This window comes from Lemur catta, chromosome 8 (genome assembly GCF_020740605.2).
Source record: "Lemur catta isolate mLemCat1 chromosome 8, mLemCat1.pri, whole genome shotgun sequence".
Taxonomy (NCBI): domain Eukaryota; kingdom Metazoa; phylum Chordata; class Mammalia; order Primates; family Lemuridae; genus Lemur; species Lemur catta.
The window spans coordinates 51,791,358-51,813,238 of NC_059135.1; the positions used below are offsets into that span (position 1 = coordinate 51,791,358).

The 21,881-nt window shown below is 35.5% G+C and overlaps 1 protein-coding gene across 1 annotated transcript in view; it reads left to right on the forward strand.

Moving 5' to 3' along the window:
• Positions 1–21,881, forward strand: part of CHN1 (chimerin 1) — a 187,490-nt gene that overhangs the window by 79,792 nt on the left and 85,817 nt on the right. Inside the window, exon 5 of the mRNA XM_045558932.1 lies at positions 1,745–1,858. Within this exon, the coding sequence (XP_045414888.1) occupies positions 1,745–1,858 (114 nt within the window). The remainder of the gene's footprint in view (positions 1–1,744; positions 1,859–21,881) is intronic.

The window sequence follows — 21,881 nt, forward strand, 5'->3', positions numbered from 1 at the left end:
TTTAACAGATACTATATTTTACTAACTTTATTAATTGATGTCATGTAAACTAAAAATATATACCAATATGCTAATCTAATGGTGTATGTTACTGCAAGGGATAGGTTACCATCTTTTTGCTTCCAGCAGGTTTACAGTGTTAGCCTATGGACTTAGTTCTCAAAGATTGAGAAATTGATAGAGATGAGAAATTCAGGAGCCCATTGTAAACCTAGCTGTTAAAATTATCATGATTTGAACATACCTACCATGAACTGTTTTTAGACGTAAATTGAGAGGGACTGAACCATTCCTATGAGGAAGAACTCTAGAAAATTGCCACTTGCCCCTAGTAAAGTTCCTAAATTATTAAGGTGCCATTTCAGGACCTTCTAAATATATCATTTCAAATTCAAGAGACTATTTATTGTTTCTTTTGTACCAGTGAAAGCTGCCAAGTTTCTTTTGAGCAATAGGTCAATGCAGTTATTGTAGGAGAGGAAAGACTTTCCCTCTGTATTCCTGTTTGATAGCTGGGTCTATGAAATAAACTAGCAACGGGCAGATTAATAGAAAATAAGGTATGTAGATTTATTCATTTTTAATATTATATGTACAGGGGCATCACAGAATACCTCCAAAAAAGTGAGATTTGAGAGCTTATGTAGCCCATCTCAATAGGGAAGGGGGGGGAAGTAAATGAGTTGTAGGAAAGATGATTGGACCTGTAGAAGAATAGATGGGAATTATGCTAGTTTGTGGCAAAGTTTATCTGGGTTTGATGTAGAATTTTAGTTTCCTCTCCTGTAATAGGAGTCAGTTGGTTGATGAAAGTCATGGAGAGGGGATTGATGACGTGGAATTCCTTTTGGAAGATCTGTCTTTAGGTAGATAAGAGGAGTTCAAAGAAAGCCTCTCCCTGCATTTGGTATTTTTCAAGTGCCTTCTGCTCAAAATAATCAATACACCAAAGTAGCATATTTTGGGGTAACATGTCCTGAATTCCTTCGTGATCTTTGAGTTACTGAAAAGACAATATATTTATAAGTTCTTCGTAAACTATAAATCATCATACAAATGTAAGATAGTTTTATTTTTTTAATATGTGTCACCACTGACATTTTTTCCTTATCAATGTTTATGTCATATTGTTATAGATGAATCTACTGTGTTTGTGTAAAGAGTGTGTTATTTATATTTATTCTTCCTCCTTTTTTCCATGTTAATCAAAGATCTTAGCAGAGAGTGAAAGCAAGTATTATAGTTGTTTGCTTTGGGCTTGAATATGCAGTAATGCAGATTATGCACATTATTGTGCAATCATGCCAATTAAGGACAACCCAGGGTCCTGGAAAATTGCCAATGTAGACTCAGAGCCAGAATTTTGGAGCAGTGTTACTAATGGAGAGAAAGGAAATGGGACACATTTCTGTATATTTTTTTTAGCAAGTCCATATGGTTAAATGGCTACATAAGAAAGAAATGATCCTCTAGAGAGAGGTGGTTGATCTTCCCTTAGATGGATGTGAATTTTGATTCCATGGTTGTTAACTGGATTGGATCACTACTTAGGTGCTGTTCTTATCGCCACAGAGAAGCTGGCCAGGGGCCAGGCCCAGAGAAACACAAGCATAGTTAAACCCCAGTGCTTCCACCTGCACTGCATGGCAGTACTTTGTCTAGAAAACAACAGGAGAAGGGGGGGCTTTTGTTTTATTGAAAAATGTAGAAGGAACACAGTTTCTGAATTGCCATTGCTTCTTAGGTTTCACGGCATGATCTCCAGAGAAGCCGCCGACCAGCTCTTGAGTGTGGCTGAGGGGAGCTACCTCATCCGGGAGAGCCAGCGCCAGCCTGGGACCTACACTTTGGCTTTAAGGTTGGTCATGGGCCTGCAGTTATAACTGTGCTTCATTTAAAACCCTCTTAATAGAGGGCTTTAAATTTTAAAAGCATCCAGCATGTAATTGAATTGGTTCTTGTTTTCTTGGGACCTAATTACCATTTTAATAGCTTTGAGACCCTTTAAAAATTCCTCATGAATGGTAGCACTCAGTAATTAAGAATTGAAAAACTTTTAAAGCATTTTTGTGGTAGCTACTTCCTTCCATTCCATCTTACCCCTTCTCTCCCTGTCTGTCTTGCTGCATCGGCTTTCATCAGATTTCTTGAATAAGGAAAGGGACTTAGAGAAAGATCTTTGTAACTCATAAAGCTAAAGCAATGTCATTTCTCTTAGGTTGGCTCTTGGCTGAAGCAGCTTTCCTTAGGAGCTCTTGGCTCTTCCCTGTCAACTGAACTTTGCCTATTTTGTCTGTTCCTAGCTTACAGTACAGTGGCCAGAAACAAATTATTGACCTCATAATAAGAATCCAATAATAAGAACAGTAATACAATACATGCTTATCTGTTGGGTTTACCTCATGCCAGGTCTCTAACCTCATTTAATCCTCACAACATCTCTGTGTATTGTTACCGTCCCCAGTTTACACATGAGGAAACAGAGGACCTGGAGGCTGAGTCACTTGGCGAAGGTCACACGTTTAAGAAGTTGTGCGGCTGGTATCTGAACCCAGACTGTCTGGCTCAGAGTCTGTGCTCTTCATCTCTCTACACTGCTGCCTCTCCAGAGGCTCACAGTAGTTATCCGTTATCTTTGTTCATCCCTTCATTTATTCATTCATACATACATTCATCTGTTCTTTGGAAAAGACTTAAAAGTAGCAACTCTCAAAGAGGTCAAAGAAATGACTCTTCTTTTGGTAGCCACAAATAGAGAATAGAAAGATGACATTAATATTTAGGACTAACATGTCTAACTCCTTCTCCAATCACTTGTGCCTGTGTGTGTGAGCAGGGACTGCTTTTATTCCTCTCACAGATTTAATATTAATCTCTCTTATAAAAAGCATGATATAATTTATTATTTTATACTGAATTCTGAATCATTTGCATACCTGGAGAATAGCTTGTCACACAAGTTCATGTTCATGGAAATTTGGTTTTTGTGGCAAATTATAAAGTATAAATCTCCCTTTAATTACTTAATTATAATGTTTTCCAGGTTTAAATTGTAGTAAATGAGGAGGGGGAGAATGTGGTCTGGCAATTCACATACCTATTCAATTTGCCATTGATTGAATTGGAAGACTAATTTGGGGCAAATCACAGAAGTTCTTGAAGTTGATTTCTGCATCTTTTTACTCCTAATATTTTATAATTCTGTAATTCTATACCACCACATTTCCAAATGTTTGGTAATATGGTTATCTGGGATAAATAAAGCTTGATGTAAAGGACAGAGGACCAGAATAAAGGAGGAGGAGGTGGGGTAAAATAAGAAACAGGAATCTATACAACACTTTCTTTCTTCTTTGTTGCTGTTTCCCTTACCTTTCTCCAAGATCACATAGAAGTTACAAAACTTTGAACTCAGGTTTGCCTAATTGGAAGTTCAAATATTAAGACTGTCCATGACACCGTGTTACTCCTCATAACATGTTTGTCATGCAGTTTTCACTGGCTGACACCAGCAAATGCTCTGAGGGCCACAGATTTAGTTTGGGGAAAAATAGTGCCCAAACCTTCCAAGCTCTTCCTCATTCCCACCTTCTTGCCCTCTCTCATTCTACTCCTGGCTTTAGGTTTATAATCATTTCCCTTCTACTCTGATGCAATAAACCTTGATGGGAGTGTTTTAAATTCATAGGTCTCGGGTAACATAAGGCCTTTCTTTGTTATTGAAAATCACCATAAAATCATTACTTGGAAAAGAAATGGTAGTGAGTAAAAGGGTCTGTAGTGTGAGGGTAGGGAGAGGAATTTGTAAATATGAATTGCGAGTAATTCACATGCTGAAATATGATTGATGTTTTTCTTGTTTTAAACTAGATGTATGACAGGCGAGTGTTAGGCAGAATATGAAATAGGAGTTGTATTGATATATGTATTATTCTTATCTGATACTCCTATTTCAACTGATAATCTAGTTCACATCAATTTGTTTTGTTTTCAACATAATATATGATCCATTGGGGGTAGCTGGTTTGTCTAGTTTAGAGCCATTGATGTTCATTGTGCATTTACCATTTACCATTAACCAAAGGCTCTGAAATTAGGAATAAGTCCTTGAACTCAGTTTCTCAATAGGCTCCTCAATCTGAGTATATTCAAAACTAAACTCAATACTTTTGGTCCCAAATATGTTTTAATATCTATATTTCTTTTATTATCTAGTGACACTATTATTCAGTCAGTTCCACAAGACAGAAACCAAGAAATCATTTTTCTTTTTTTTCTTAGGTCTATTTTAAGATGCAGGCCCTGGCACCATTTACTTAGAGGCCCCCATCTCATACCACATACCAAATATATACTTTTTGCCTTTAAAATGTGTAAATCTTTTAAAAAATATAAATTGCTTTTGTACTTAACTTTAGTTTTATAGTTTTTCTTTCATATTTTGGAGCCTTGCCTGTCTCTTTATATTTCATACCTTTTCTTAGACCCCAGAAAGCCCTAGGTACTGTGCCTGTACTATATAATGGTTAAGAGGACTTTTTCTTTTTGCTTGTCCTACACAGCCAAAAATCAAAAATCTTATTTCTTAAGTATTTCCCAAAATTTCCCCTCCTTTACAACTCTAAGCCCCTTCCTGTACTAGTTTAATAACTGCCTAAGAAGTCCCCAAATGTCTAGCCTTGTTCCTTCTAATATATCTCCCGTAGTATCATAAATGATCCATCTTAAAATCTGACGGGATGATCAGCAAGGTTATTGGGTTGAACAGTTTCAAAGAACATACCTCCCACTGTCACTGGCATCTCCCCTGCACTTGCAGGGCCTGACTCTCCACTGAGGACCTTTGTGTGTGATGCGAGGTGCTCTGCAGGGGAGTATGTATTCCATGTGTGCTGTCACAGTGCCAGTTTTCTGCAGTAAGAGATTCTCATGCATGGCATGGCAGGTGTTCTATGGATGAGATCTTTTTTCCCCCCTCTTCAGTTGCATCTTCTCCCACACCCCATCTCAGCCTGACTTTTAGGCCAGGCCTTATCTGGCTTTTCTGTCTTTGTTCATTTTCATCCTTCTTCATTCAGGAAAAATGATTGTTACTCATAGAAAGTGTGTTATACAAAGGGAGCATATAGATAGGCATTTGCATGTTTAGAGTGTGTAGTTAAAAAGAAGATGCTGGCCTGGGCACTAGATTATGCCTCATGAAATGTTTCAAAGTACCCTTGAGGTTTTCTGTATGTTGATTTTGACAACATTTGGATTAATGATAATTTAATGAGATATCATGGCAGATATCAATTATACATAACCTAAAATAAGAAATTTAGTTGAAAACATATTTTCTTTATGGTTTTCATAGTTTTAGAACTAATTCTTTAAAAGATATATTTCATAAGTCATTATATAATTTTTCTCACTAAAAATATTACTAGGCTCAGTTTGGACATTTTCTATTGGCCTGACTTCCAGTTTACTAGTCCCAAGTTCTGCTACTTCTGATCTGCTGTTAAACCCACCATTAAGTTCCTAATGTCAGGTAATTTTCATTTGCTTCTTGGAAATAGTGAATTAGGGAGGTTAAAAAACTAGTGGAAGGCTAATATGAGTGATCCTATGAAATGACCTTTTAAATATTGGGCATCTATTTTCTCATTATTACCACTATACCTGATAAAAATCTAAATGATTTCTGGGTATAAGTGAAGTTACAACCCATTCATAACTAGTTTTGGGTTTTTTTACTGATTTTATCTGAACATTGCATGTTTTTTTTAAAAAAATGAGATTTTTATGAATGCAAAAAGGCCTTTACTAATTCAACAAATATGTAAGTGACATTTTCATCCTATTTGGCTGTTTACTTTTCCTGCCTTAACTGAAATATGCAAATAGGTGAATTATAGCTGAACATTAGAATCTTAGTAGTATTTCTCCTAAGTCATCCATTTAATGTAGGGCACACTTGCTTGGACTCCAACCAGGAGTTTTCTTGGAAATATAAAAAACATGTCTTTATATCAATGTTGCACATTTAATGTGGCATGAGTATGAAAATATGCATTACTTTTATGTATTATTTGGCTCACTGTCAACATTGATTCCCTTTGATATAATATATCCCCTTTTCACAATGGCTTAAGCTCCTAAAGATTTTTTTAAAAATCTATCACAAGGTAATTGCAATTATCTACTCTCACTGTTAGAACTTTGGAAATGAAGTTGCAGTATAGATTTTAGAGTCAGACAAACTTGAGTTGTAGTTGCCTAACCATATTTTATATATTTAACCTTTTCAAGCTTTAGTTTTCTATAATAATTGTAAAATGGGAATAATAATCTCAATATGTTTCAAAAGAGAACTTGTTAGTCTGTTATTAGTAACATCCCACTTTTAAGAACCATATTCTCTATCAGCTGCAAGTATTATCTAATACTCAAAACAAGCAAACTCCACTGGCTTAAACATAAATTATGTAAGGATATATCTCACATAATGAGAAATTCAGAAATGTAGTAATAGGGTGGATGATCAGTATCCCAGTGATGTTATGAAGCATTTGAGATCTTTCTGCTTCTATTCATGGGCACTCACAGCATCAACTTTAGTCTAAGGCTGGTTTTCTTTGTCGTCAGAGGAAGCTGCCTAGGCAATCAGAGCTTTAGGCTTTCTTGTTTATGACCAGCAAGAGAGTATAAGGGGAGCTCTCCTCTCTCATGCAGTATGCATCCTTCCCTTCAGGTTGATGAGGCCAGTATGAGTCTCCCTTTCCCACCCCTGGGCCAGTGACATCTACAGGGAAGTACATGCACTGATAACCTGTCTAACGAACATCTGCTCCTAGAGCTGGGGAATGGGTCAGCTTCTTGTGGAAGATGAGGCTTTGGGAGGAATACTGAATGACCAAACAAAATCTGGTTTTCTTTTCTTGTTTTAAATGAAGGAAGAAGGTTGAAGGGAAGGAAGGAAAATAGATCCCAGTTAGACAGTTAACCATAGCCAGTACAGTGTTATAGGCTGTACTCGTTAAGATAGGTTCTTTCTTAGGCAGTAAGAATCAACCTATGGTATAATTTTTCAAATGTTTTCATTTTGGTCAAACTCTTACTAAAGCAGTATATCCAACTTTAGCTTCGGTAAATATTGCAGTAAGAAAATCAGATGTGAATCCCAGCGAAATTTTATGAGAGGCCATGCACCCAAGTTTTGTAAGTTGTTTTGATTAAGTTCTTTTGCCTGTAGTGTTTAAAAAACTTGATTTGGAGTATTATTTTCCAAACTGACTTTAACTCAGTATATTTTTTTAAAGGTTATATGGAAAACCCAGTTATGTTAATAATTGTAGCATAGTGAAATCCATAGCACTTTTGACTAATACATACCCTGAAATACTTATCCCTGGTATGTCACTAATACATGTCAAGGCCTTTCATGGAAATCAGGGGTTTAGTCTTCATGGTTAAATTGGATAATTAAAATAATTCCCCAGATAACTGGATCATCAAAACAGCAGCATTTATTGAGCTTCTGTATCCTGCCAAGTACTATTCAAGAAAGAAGACATTTAAGCTAGCTCTTAAAGGTACTCTAAAAGTTTACCGGGTAGAAGGGGTAGTTGGTGAGGAAAAATGAGCATTTTGGGAAGAAGAAATGGCCAAGGCAGGAATATATAGAATAGCATGGAGCATTTGATGTGTGGTAGACTGCTGGGGATGGAGGGGTGCAGGGAATTTTAGCAGTAAGTGTGCCAGAAGAGCCTGGTATTGTATGTTTAAGAATATAGACTTGATCTGTAGGAAATGAGAGTTGCTGAAGGCTTTTAATAGAAGGCAATGTGGGTACATATGCAATTTAGGAAGATCATTGTTGGAGCAATAAGAATGATGAGTAGAAAGGGTGGTGGGAACTATATTTTACCAGAATTATTTAGATAATTAATTTAGTAAGCAGTATTTCTTTGGCTGTGGAGAACTGATTTTTAAAAAGGTTGCTAGATATCTTGCAGATTTTAAAGTTTTACTTTGAAGAGAAATGTTTTTTCTTTTCATCGTTTTTCCCCTACCTCATTTATTTATTTATTTATTTATTTCTAAACCCCGGTATACACCAGAGAAGAGAAATGTTAAATCCAAGTTTGGCAGCTCCAGAGACATTGCTGTTAATCTGACTCATTTTAGCCTCTCTAAATTGGGAGAACAACAAAGTGACATGTGTAAGAATCTTAATAATCCCCAAATCGTATATCTGGATATTCTAGGACAGATTTGGACTTATTCCAGAGAATGTCTTGTACCTGCAAAATAGTTGGCTCTTTCGTGTTGATTTTATGCTGAACATTAAGATAAGAATTATTTGGAAAAAATTTAAATAATTGAGAACAAATGAAAATTTAAACACTGAAAAAAACAATGTTTGGACAAATTATATTTTCTTTTAAAATATGTCTATTATTTGATAAATTCTGAAACATGTATAGCCTATATCAATCTGAAAAATGTTTAGTGTTTATCTCTAAGTGCTGAAGTTAGAGGTGATTTGTCCTTCTTGTATCTTTCGAGTTGCCTGGCTTGTCTTTTTTGTTTGTTTGGTTGGTTTTTGAGGTGGAGTCCTACTCTGTCACCCTGGCTAGAGTGCCGTGGCATCAGCCTAGCTCACAGCAACCTCAAACTCCTGGACTCAAGCAATCCTTCTGCCTCAGCCTCCCTAGTAGCTGGGACTACAGGCATGCACCACCATGCCCAGCTAATTTTTTCTGTATATTTTTAGTTGTCCAGCTAATTTCTTTCTATTTTTTTAGTAGAGATGGGGTCTCGCTCTTGCTCAGGCTGATCTTGAACTCCTGAGCTCAAAGGATCCACCCGCCTCGACCTCCCAGAGTGCTAGGATTACAGGCATGAGCCACTGCACCCTGCCATTAAGGTTTTAAAGTTATCAACACATTACCATTTTTATGAAGCAGATAAACCTTTGTTTAAGGCCTTTATGGATGAGATTTATTCCAACTAATTCTCAAGGGTTAAATTTCTACTCCCCACCCCAAAAAGAGAAAACCCAAATTAAGTGTATTCAAAGTTTAATAATTTAAACCAAAATTCAATTATAAGATCACTCATTGATAATTTGCACTTACAAAAATTATTTTATAGTAAGTTTGGATAACTTATTAAAGAAAACCAATAATTCTCTATAAAAATAAGAGCATATTTGCATCCATGTAACTTATTACATCTTATGATTATGAAAGCAACAGAGATATGGTAAAAAATTTTACAAATAAGAGAAAAGTGCTTATGGTCATAAATTATAGTACTTTCCTGCCATATACTTCTAGTTCCACTCCCTAGAGATAACACCATTCACAATTATTTGTTTATCCTTTCAGAAAGTGGTGATGCATCAAATATACACCTATTTTTATGGCATGTATGTATATTTTATTTTAAATGATAATTGCTAAGGGGTAGCTAATCATAACAGCAAAGATGATCTCTAGTCTATGCAGAGGTTTGCCCTATTGTCTGCCTAACTACGTGGTTATGTGATAAACAGCTAATGACTGACAAAAACCATATTACTTTGTTTATTTAGTTTTAGGAGATGATTGGCAGTTTAAGAACATGTTGAGCCAGATTCTGTGAGTTTGGCTTCAGTGTTTATGATGGGAATTGATGATTGGTCATAGAATGGACAACCAGATGGTAAAATGGGACTCCTCTGTATTCTGTAAGTGGAATTGGGATTTAATTTATTATGGCTTTGTGTTTAGAATACTGATGAGATTCCATTAAGCAGGGGATTCCTGTGAGAATGTTATTTAATCTTCACAGTTCCAAAGATTTAGTATGAAGAAACTATTGCTACTATATTAGGAAATGATAAAAATCCATTGAAGTAAAAAATGTAATTTTACTGATGATTGAAAAGAACCGACAATTAATTCCTAGTTGAATCTCAGAATATTAGGTTGACTTTTAAAGTGAACTTGGCCAAAGAGTTCCTGAGTAAAGCCAGAGAATCACAAGAGATATTGGTAAAAGGGCTTTCGTACTTTAAAATATGAAAATTGGTTGAAAGCTTTTTTTTCCATGTTTAAGAAGAAGGATCAAAAGGAACTAGGGAAGGATTATGCTGCTAGTAGGCGTTGACGTGTAATGTACTCTGTGTTCTTTTGATCTGATAGCTCATGATAGGTTTAGTTGGTTACCATGGTTTCATTTCATTTCCTGCAAACCTTCTTGTTGTGCTATTTGGAATAAGTGGAAAATAATGTTCTACAGAATAATTTTTCAAAAATGTTTTTCTGCTTCTGTTAGTTAAGATTATCAATCACTTCATGGGAAATTTTCTAGATATAAGAATAGGTGATAACATACATGACAGTAGAATTTAGTAGTCTGAAATATCAAAAAATTGATACTGATAAAAGGGACAGCACAATTTACTTAAAAATGCAATACATGTTGTCAGTGCTGTAAACTTTTAAAAAAGAAAACATTCGTATAATTCCAGTTTATATGAGGTACCCTTGATCAGTTGTACTTTAATAAAACTCTAGAAAGTAATTGATATGACACAGTGCGGAGTGGGTAATTTAACTTAAGGCATCCGTTATTTGAAAAAATAGATGTGTTCTTGAAAATATGCTGCAAATTGAACTATATTGTAAATGCACAAAGAGGAGATAGCTGTTAAAGAGATTAGTATTTTTTTCTGTAACACATATACAATACAGAAAACATTTAAAATGTAGAGAAGCACCAAGAAAAGCAAGAAAAATCACCCCTGATCCTACTACCCAGAGATAATCACTGTTAAATTGTGCATGAAGGCCTGGTACAGTGGCTCATGCCTATAATCCTAGCACTCTAGGAGGCCTAGGCGGGAGGATGGCTTAGCTCAGGAGTTCAAGATGAGCCCGAGCATAAGCGAGACCCCGTCTCTACTAAAAATAGATTAGCCAGGGGTAGTGGTGTGCACCTATAGTCCCGGCTACTTGGAAGGCTAAAGGCAGAAGGATCGCTTGAGCCCAGGAGTTTGAGGCTGCAGTGAGCTAGGATGATGCCACCACACTCTACCCCGGGCAACAGAGTGAGACTCTGTCTCAAAAAAAAAAAAAATTGTGTATAAAATTCTAACATTTTCTTGAATTATAGAGAAATAACTTCTTTCCAGGTACACTATTGTGTGGCCTGCTTTTTTTCAATTAGCTGTGTATCATTAATATTTTCTATGTCAATAAGTATATGGGAAGTTTGCTGTTTGAATTAATTCTACATAAGGTCAAGTTTCACCTCCCTTTTTTTCAAACTGTTTTTTACTTAATTGTATTTATTTATTTAAATTTAGGTTTATCCATAAATGCTTAGTTTTTATTAACATGCGTACTATTGAATAAAATGCAGAAAAGTAGGAAAAGGAAAGTATTACCTATAATCCCTGAGATTATAGGTAATAGACAAATACTATTTTTGGCATTTTAAAAATATATTTTTGTTGTTGTTTTTCCTTTGTTTTTAGAAAATTGTAATTCTGGGTGCTAGGGATACAAGGATCAACAAGAGAGTCAAGATCCCTAGCCTTATGGAGCTTGATAGTTTATTAAGTAGAGAGAAGATTAGACTTTAATGAAATTGTCCCACAAATATAAAGCTAAAAACAGAGGTGAGTTCTATAGAAAGAAAACAAGGGAGCTATGACTGTATAATGGGGGATCCGATCTAAATCCACAGTTTCACTCTAAATCTTTAGATTGCTGTCAGGCAAGGCTTTTCTGAGAAAGGAAAGTCTGATCTGAACACTGAAGGCTGTGTGAGAGTGACCTGTGGGAGGAGGGTGAGTGCGAGGACAAAGGAGAGCGCGAGTCTGGCGGGCAGAGCAGCACGTCTGTGCAAGGGCTGTATGTGTGTCCCCCACCTGAGAGTCGGGGTGGTGGGGGTTACAGTGAGCTGGAGAGGGGAAGGGTGAGGCGGCACCATCTGCTTCCTGTAGGCCACGTTAAGAATTTTGCTCTTTATCCTGAGAGCTGGGTTGTGACATGACCTAAGTTTGAATTTCTTTGGTTTCAATAGGAAAAACAGCCAAAGGGGATAAATAGTGGATGCACACAAGAAAGTTACTTGTTATATTTGTGTCCGTGGATACTGTTTGTGTATATTATGTATGCAACCATTTATTATATTTACCGTGCATGTTTTCTCTATTTTTATTGGTCTTTGACATAAAAATATTTTAATTTTACATGGTTACACTTTCAGTGAATCTTTTTCTAAGTAATTCATTCCATATTTCTTTAGCTTAGAAAACATTACTCCTACAAGAGATATGGTAGTTACATTGATTTTCTTCTAGATTTTATGGTATATTTTATACATTTAACTTTTTCATAGTTCATTTTAATATTATATAAGGTAAGTATATAAGTATATTTCCCAAACTATTCTACGGAAGACTTTCTTCTGTATATTTAATAGGTGCCACAGAAGTAAGGCAAAATAAATTTGGGAATTGTTGCATACCATAGCTTTGTCTTGGGGATATTTTTAAAGGTTCTGAGAAGTATTGAAGTAAAACAAAACAAACACGCATATACATACACACACAAAAACTGATAGTTTGTTCAACTTTTTATAATAAACAATTCCCTAGCTTTTTGGACCACTTATGAACACCTCACAGAATATCATAGAACATAATTCTAAGTAGATGTATTTGCTAATGGCTAACCAATGGTTCAGGGTCAATCTGGGTAGTCCTTCCTTTCTAACTTGTTGGGGATTATCCTGAACATTTTATTGCTGTTGACTGTACTGTGGAATGTGACAAACTCCTCAAAATCAAGGTTCTATTATTTTTCCTGTCTTTAATCCTAGTCAGAAATACTTCGTTAGTCACATAGATCAGGTGTTGGCAAACGTTTTCTGTAAAGGATCCAATAGTAAATATTTTAGACATTGCAGGCCAATTGTTATAGAGGTACTTTCATAGCCATTTAAAATGTAGCCATTTAAAAATTTTAATCCATGTTAACAAAATATATTCCTGACTCTATAGTATGAAAAATAAAATAAAATGAAATCCATGTTTAGCTTATTGATCATGGAAAATTAGGTAGTGGTCCAGATTTGGCTCTCGAGCTGTCATTTGCCGACCCCTGACGTAGACCGCTGTCTGTGTTACTGCTACTATATTTGGCAAATCTTTGACCTTTACACATTCTAGAGTTGACATTCATATTAAGTCGGGGACAAGAAGATATTCAATAAATGTTAGTGTTTTTATTTTCACTTTGCTTCTGTTGGTCAAATATAATTACTAATATTTTTATCAGTGATTTTAAAACTTATCTATACCATGACTTTTTCTAATTTTTATGTATCTTATCTGTCTTCTCCTGAGTGCCCTACCTTTTTTTTCAGTTATCAAAATTTTTCCACTACCAGACTTCCTATAGCACTTTTTCATTCAAAAATATCCTATTGGCTTAAATGTATGAAATTTCTCCACTCTCCGTATCAATACATACTACCCAACATTTTCTCACTGAATTCTTATTTCCACAAACACAATTCTCTTGCACAGAACTTCCTTTTCTCTTACTGCTTTCAAGATTCTCTCCTTGTCTTTCACTTTTGAGAGTTTGATTATAATGCATCTTGGTGTGCATTTCTTTGGGTTTATCCCGGTTAGAGTCCTCTGAGCTTCTTGAATTTGGATTTCCATTTTCTTATTTTATACTTGGAGAAGTATTCAGCCATTATTTCTTCAAATAAATTCTACTGCTTTTTCGCTTTCTGGAACTCCCATATGTATATTGGTGTACTTGATATTATCTCATAAGTTCCTTATCAGCTATAAAGTTTCTTTTTTATAGTTTCTATCTCTTTGTTGATAGTATCATTTTTTATGCATTTTTTCTGATTTTGTTTATCTGTTTATTTGTGTTGTCTTAGAGATCATTGGGCTTATTTTAGACATTTATTTTGAATTCTTTGTCAGGTGATTTATAGATATTCACTTCTTTGGGGTTGGTTTTCAAAGATTTATTCCATTGATTGTGCTGTTTCCCTGTTTCTTTGTGTGCTTTGTGAGTTTGTTGTTATTGTTTTTAGCTAAGTTTATTCTTTTTTCTTTTCTTTTCTTTTTTTTTGAGACAGAGTCTCACTTTGTTGCCCGGGCTAGAGTGAGTGCCTTGGCGTCAGCCTAGCTCATAGCAACCTCCAACTCCTGGGCTTAAGCGATCCTACTGCCTCAGCCTCCCGAGTAGCTGGGACTACAGGCATGCGCCACCATGCCCGGCTAATTTTTTCTATATATATTTTTAGTTGGCCAGATAATTTATTTCTATTTTTAGTAGAGACGAGGTCTCGCTCAGGCTGGTCTCGAACTCCTGACCTTGAGCGATCCACCCGCCTTGGCCTCCCAGAGAGCTAGGATTACAGGTGTGAATCACCATGCCCGGCCATGTTTTTAGCTAAGTTTTATGCATTTTAAAAAACAGCCACCTCTCCCAGTCTTTATGGACTATTTTTTTTACAGGGGAAGACTTTTACCAATCAGCCTATTTGGAGATTCTGGGGGACTCTAAAACCTTTCAGGGGGCATGTCATTTCTCTGGCTTGTACTTCTCAATTAAAGAGCTTTGCTAATTTCTTTTTCAGGAGCTCATAATCTTTTGCTCCCTCTGGGATCTGTAGTGTTGCATGTTCTGTGGTCCACAATAGCAAGTTGCCCCTCTCTCCTTTGTTCTCAGAAGCCTCCAGCCCTCTAAAGTTTGCCAGTTCCCTCTCAGTTCCCAGAATTAGGTGAGATACTAGTCCCTTGAGCAGTTCTCTGAAAAGTTGAATACCATATGCACAGTTAATTCTTCTCCCTCCCTTCTGAGGAAGAAACCATGAGTTGAGCACCTTTAGTGGGCTCAAACCAAGCTGTGCTGGCCTCTGTCTGTGGCATCGCAGGCCCTCTGTTGCTGCCTCAAGCCAGCCTCACAGTGCCAGTTCCATTAGCACGCTAAATCAGGTGAGAGACAAACTAGCCCCTCAAGAAGCACTCCAAAGAGCAGAATCCTTGGATGAATGTTCCCTCTTGTTCCTTCCACTCCCCTATCTCCCACCCAGAAGCCACAAGCAGAGCTCAGCTGTACTACCTTTGTGGGGGAGAGGTTATTGTGGATAAAGCAAAATGACTTTTTACCATTTCAATGCGCGTCTACTGGGCTTTGCACTTGTCTAGAGTACTGCAACTTCTTAACTGATTTCTGAAGTCCTCATAAAGGTATTTTGGTCCATACATGGATAAATTGCTCTTATGTTAGTAAATACACTGAATGTTTCCTTTGATTTGTTTTGTCTTCCCACTCCTCCCCGTCTCTCCCACCCTTTATTGTCCTTTCTTCCTTGAGTGTAGTAGAACAGGTATCCTGTGAATGCCTCATGTTATCCTCAGGCTTAAATAGCTGCCCTATGGTTCTTGTCATCTTCCTGAGTGAGTGTTCCTCTCTTCCCCTGCTTCCCATCTGCTCTTGTTTCAGACAATTGTGTTAGCTTTTGGCTCTACTTATGCTCTCAATTAAGGTCATTCGCCAGGCTGCAGATTGACCCCTCCTGCTAGAGCTTTCAAAATTTTTGTGCAGAGTTCCAATAGCTATTTGCTGCCAGGTTTTTAGATTCCCTTAGAAATCTACTGATGACTCAGGTGTTTTGATATTTAGGATGGTACCTAATATGCAAGGTTATATTCGAGTCTGTATTGAATATGGTTATGCCTAGTGCTTTTGATCATATAATTATTAAGTTATTTTCATGAGAAGATCTTTACATGTTCCTTAAATATACCTATGTACAAAGAACCACCTATAGTAAATATGTATATGTGTATTTGTCTTTAAAAATGAACTGAGGTCCTCGAGGGGAGAAACAAAGTTTTATTCATTTTGGTTTACTTCAACCTTGTGCAGTGCTTGGCATATTCTAGGCTTATTATACAGAATTGCATTGGTTAATAAATTTTCAGACTCAGAACATTTCCCTGTGATACAGTTAAATAAAAAACTGCAGAAAGCCATTTTTCATTCTATTTACCACTCTTGTATAAGGATCTCTTAAGTGGACAGATATTCATGATTTCTATGCTGTGTTGCTCCAAAAGATACATAGCCTAATTATGGGGCTTTTGATGATCTTTTTGGCCCTGTGGTTTTAAATCAATATGGATGGTCAATGATTCAGAACATGGCTTTGCCGTGAGACTGCCCTGGATTCAAACTCTGGTTCCGGCATTTTCTGTGTTGACTTTGGGCAGGTTCCTTATAAATCTCCCTGAGACTCATTTTCCTTACCTATAAAATGAGGATGTAATACTAACACCTCATAAAGTTATTGGAGAGATTATTTGGGATAATGCACACATAGTGCCTACAACATAACACTCAAAACGTGTTAAATAGTATTGTTAAATTAAACACACAAAGATACATTCTATATTACATATTAAGCCTTTTGCCTATTAGCCATTAAAAGTCCATAACCATTGTTATGTTGATAATTCTTTTTTTTCTTCTGATAGGTTGATTATATCTAATGCCTTATATCCTCATCAGAGACAAGAGGTTAAAACACAACCCCAGAAACAAAGTAGCAAATACAAATGTGGTTTATTGCTTTTCCGCAGTCAGAAATCCTGGTCTAGTTTAAAACAACATTCATCAGTTTAAAGTAAATCTTTATGTTAAAAACTTAGGTGTCCAAACATAAAAGAATGTATGTTGTATAATTCCATTTATATAAAATAGAAAATTATAGTGACAGGAAACAGATAAGTTGTTCAGTAGGAGAGGGGACAAGACTGCAAAAGGACATCAGGAAACCTTTGTAGATGATAGAAATGTTCTGAATCTTGGCTGGAACATAGGTATTTGTCAAAACACGTTGAATCATGCTCTTTAAATGAATGCAGTTTATTCTATGTAAATTATACATTAATAAATTAACTTTTTAAAAGTAGGGCATTTTTATGAGAAAAATGTAGTGATTTGTTGATTGTTAATGAACACTAGATACTAAACTTAAAAGTATGTACTTGATGAAATTTAGGATTGTGTCTGCTCATCTATAGTAGCATCCTTCTGTCTGGAAGTTAGACTGTTGGCAATGCCAGGCTTCTAAAATATGGTGCCGAAACTAGAAATAAATGGAAATGCCTATGGTGGCTCAGTAGCCGTCACAGAGCCCATGTATTTATCGCAAAGCAATGCTCAGTAACTCCCATTTGAGTCTGTTTAATACAGTTTTGTATAAAATATTAAATCCTTTTGTCTTTTTTCAAGCTTACCAGTAGCAAATTGAAAGGTGAACACAGTTGATAACCTGCAAAGAGGATTTAAAAATATAAAACTAAATCCAAGCACTACAAGTTCAATAATTGGGGGCAGTTTAAATCAGGGAAAAGCAACCCACTACATTACAATAGTCTCGGGATATTTCTGTATTGAAACACTAAAATAATATGGTAATGAGCCTGAGTCATCAAGAAAAATATTAAATTGTATCCCTATATGATACTTAGAATGGTATAATTTATACTGAAATGATTAAATAAAAGCTTTGTGGTTTTAGTGGAATTATATGGGAATCTAAAAAACGTGTATAAATGTGTGGGTTTTATACATGTGTAGAACTTTACAAGCATTTGCACACATGTATGATTCCATGCTTTTGTGGACTTGTAGTGTGCATTTTTACCCTGACGTAGTAGCCTAATTAAAAATATAAGCTTTTAGTGGGACTGATCACCAACTCTTGAATAAGCCAAATCAATTGTTAATTATACAAACATAGTGATCATTTCTAGACCTACTCTGACTTTTAAAAGATTGTAATGTGTACAATACTTTTCTATAATCAAAGCATAAATTTACATAGTGGCTAGACACAGTATTTAGGATTGGTTCTCTGGTTTAGTAAAATGAAAAATAATGGGTAACAGAAATTATTGTAATTGTTTCACTACATTAGAAATGTTGTTATCATTATTCATTTACTCCCAATTGTCAACATGGAAAGCAGCTTCGTATGATATAGGTCATCGCACTAAGCATTATAGCTCAGCAAATGACAGCTATATCATGGTAATTTTCACTTCTTTTTAAATTATGCCCGACAAAACTATAGTGATCTGATTACATTTTGGCAGTTCTATGTGGTTCCTATGTATTTTTTAAAATTACTTTTTATCATTACATATAGCTGGCCAATTAAAGGGAAAGCATTAATGATACCTTTATTAATTCTATTCAACAGCCACTTACTTAGGGCACAATATATGACAAGTACTATGTCAGTTTCTGGTGCTTTAAAGTAAGTTAAGCTAATTGATTCTTAAGGACTCATAGCTTGCTAAAGTGTTTGGAATTTTTCTTATAGGCAGTAGTGAACCATTAGCAATTTTCAAGAGGGAAAAATGATGTAATAGGATCTCTCAAAGACATAAAATTAACCATCACAGTATGTGTACCATAATTTTTCTATTTTACGGGAAATTTATGTGGTTTCCAGGTTTAGCCATTTATGGACATTACTGCCATATATATATATCTCTTGGTGCACATAAGCACACATATTGTCTAGGATATTACCTAGGAATAGGATTGCTATGTTATAGGGTATATATATATATTCAGCTTTACTAGATAATATAAAACGTCTTTGTTAAACATTAAAGCAGGTGCTGGTTATATTAGCTGCTCTATATCTTTGCTGGTACTTAATACTGTCAGACTTGTTAAATTTTGCCAATCTGAAGATTTATTTGCAGTCACTGGACTATTCTTTGAGTACTTTTTCACATTTATCCTCTCAGTGTTGGCCTATTTTTCATCCATTGTGTAAACTTGTGTTCTTCCATTGTAATAAAATTTTTTGAATTATCTCTCTCTTTGATTCTTTCCCCTTCCATTTCTGTATGTATTGGGCTTTCTGGTTTTATTCTCTACCTTATTTTTGGCTCTTCTAATTTTCATCTTTGTGATTTTCTTCAGAATTTTCTCAATTTTATCTTTCTTTTAAATTTTTCATTTATGCTATACTCTTTTTCTACTTATTTTTTTGTATATTCTATATTTATTTTTTTACAGCATTCTAATCGTTCTTGGTTAAATTCTATTCAAAAATAGGAATAGGAAACATCTTATTTTTGTTTTTTTCAGCATATCGATAATTAAAAAAAAAATTTCAACTCCAAGCATGATTTTGTTTCCTCCAGCTTTGATTCTATTTATTTATCATAGTCTTTGTGTTTTATGAGAGAAATTTTCCTCAGATGTCAGGTGGTTCTTGACTGACTGCTCATATTTAAGTATATGTGGCACTAAAAAGCTGACTGGTAGTTCTGAGAGCCTGACAATTATAGGATAATGGTCTCTTTTCTTAAGTTTTTTCACTTGGATTGATCAGATTTCCCAGAGAAGAATCTTCCAGTCTCCTGTCAGGAAAAGTATAAGCCTTCTGAGAACCTGGTGGGGAAGAGAAATGGAGGTCTCGATCTTCAGTATTTGAAACTTTCACTTAGTTTTCGGGATGATACCTCTGCCTTCAACTCTGCCTCGTCTTCTTCAGTTCACAGTCTCACTGTTTTATCCCATCCAGAGAACAGAACTTAAGTCGTCTGCCACAGTGGGGAAGGGATAACATTGGGGACAGGATAGGGAGGGTGGGAGGAATATCTAACAGCTTCTGAAACAAACTTTGAGCTAATCCTCCTATGTCAGTTCCACCTTCCAGAAGAGGGCTTCCTGGTGCCATCTTTGGTAGCTTAGTTAGGCAAATTGGATTGCTTCTTCACTGAAAATGATTTATTTAGCCAAGGATATATCATCATGAGTTAACATATTTTAATACTTTTCTCCATTTTACCATCCAAAAGTTATATAGCAAGATAGACAAAAGTCGTAGTCTGACAAAGTTTTAGATGGAGAAAGCATCTTAAAGTTGTATATAACTATGCTCTCTCTTCCTTAGCCTTCCTTAGTTCATGGAATCCATATAAATTTATCTTATTTAATTGAATGCTTCATCATATTCTTATTTCTGTTTTTACTTTTCTTCCAAGGATATGTTTATGATTGGATGAATTTATGAAATATTTGTATTTTACCATTACATTAGCTTCTTTGACTCTGGTAAACAACACACAAATATATATTTATGATAAATAAAACTGGTTTTGTATTTTGGTTGCTGGAAATACTTCTAACATTTTATTGTTAGCATAGACAAGTGTGTTGTATATGTTTTTTTCTGTTTGTTAACAGAAAACATCTGTTCGCTTGGAGCTTCCCTTTGAAGAGATACTTCCAAATAACTTTGGCCTCAAATCAGAACTAATTCTTGGTTTTAGAAAAAGTAGAGTAAAATTCCAAAGGCTATTCTTTATATATATTTTCATCATTTTATTCTTCTAGACTAAATTTTTTATCAGTGTAATTCATTTGCTGGAAACAGAAAGGATGGTATTATGGGTCTTGTTCATTTTTTAAAAGTTAGATGTTAGAATTATATATTTTGAAATTCATCTCAATGAAACTGGGCACAGCATTAAACAGCTTTTTAAAATATAAAACCCAAAACCTAGAATCACTGGAGAAAAAGATATTCTTTCTAGAAAGTGGTAATTATGTAAGTAGCAGTTTAAAGCATATTGTCCCTGTCTTTCTTTTCTATTTGTTTACTACACTGCCACTTCAGAGAAAATGAATTTTCATCTTGTTGAACTCTATCTAGGTGAGACTTGGGCCTATACAGTTTCAAGCATGTTCACCAAGGAATGAACAGCTATTAAGCAAGGTCGGAAGCTATAGGACAAGAGGAGAAAATCCTCCCTATATAAAGTGGAGGGGGAATGGCTTAGCTTTAATAGGTTTTACAAATCAGTACTCTACCATCTAAAGTCCAGTAGTGTCACTAGATCCATTTAACATGCCCTGCTTTCAATAGGAGTATATGTCCTGACCTTTCTCCTTTGAACCCAAAGACTTAAGTTCCAGGGCACAGTGGAAGGACTTTCCTCGTTTGTTCCTCCTCCCCACTTTGCACTGTGTTATAGTTCCACTCTGTTTAACCAAATTGTAGATATAATCTTACTTAGGGACATCCAGAAGAAAAATTCACAAAGAGCTCTTCCTTTTGTTGAGGATATGACAAATCAGTTCCTTCTGTTTGCTGACTATATGATAAATCAGTGCAGAGATGGTCGTATACAGCCAGTGTTGCCAGTTATTTATTTAGCTATCTCCCATACATATCTATTGAATATCTTTTCTGTTTTACTTTATTGTTTGGTAACTGATTCTGTCATTCTCTGCTAACAGAGGAGGAGAAGAGAACTACCATTTGTTGAGCCTACTATATATTTAGCTTTGATTTAAATATCCTCATGATCATATGGGGTAGGGTGATGTTATTTCTATTTTTTAGATGCAGAATCTGACGAATGATTTTCCCAAAGTCACCCAGCTAGGAAGTAGCAGATCCAGGATTTACATCTTATATCAGTCTGATGCCAAAAGCCTAGGTTTTCTGTTAAACACATAGGACCCACACTTGCCTGCCCCTGGCCAAACCCTATTTCAAGACTACAAGAGTGCTTTTATACTTAGACATAAGCAGTACCTCTGAGCTCTTATGTAAGCTTAACTGTTATGCTCTGAGCTCTTACTAGGCAGTGAGTTTCTTGGTTTTTATAGTGTGAGGGAGGTATTAGATTCACTTGGTTTCATGGATCACTTTACAGAAATATAACTTTTCTATATAAGAGCAAGATTATATACATTTTAATAGTCATTTAAAAAATCAATCTCAAGGAAAGCTTTTTAAAATTTAGCATTTCATGTCTTTGT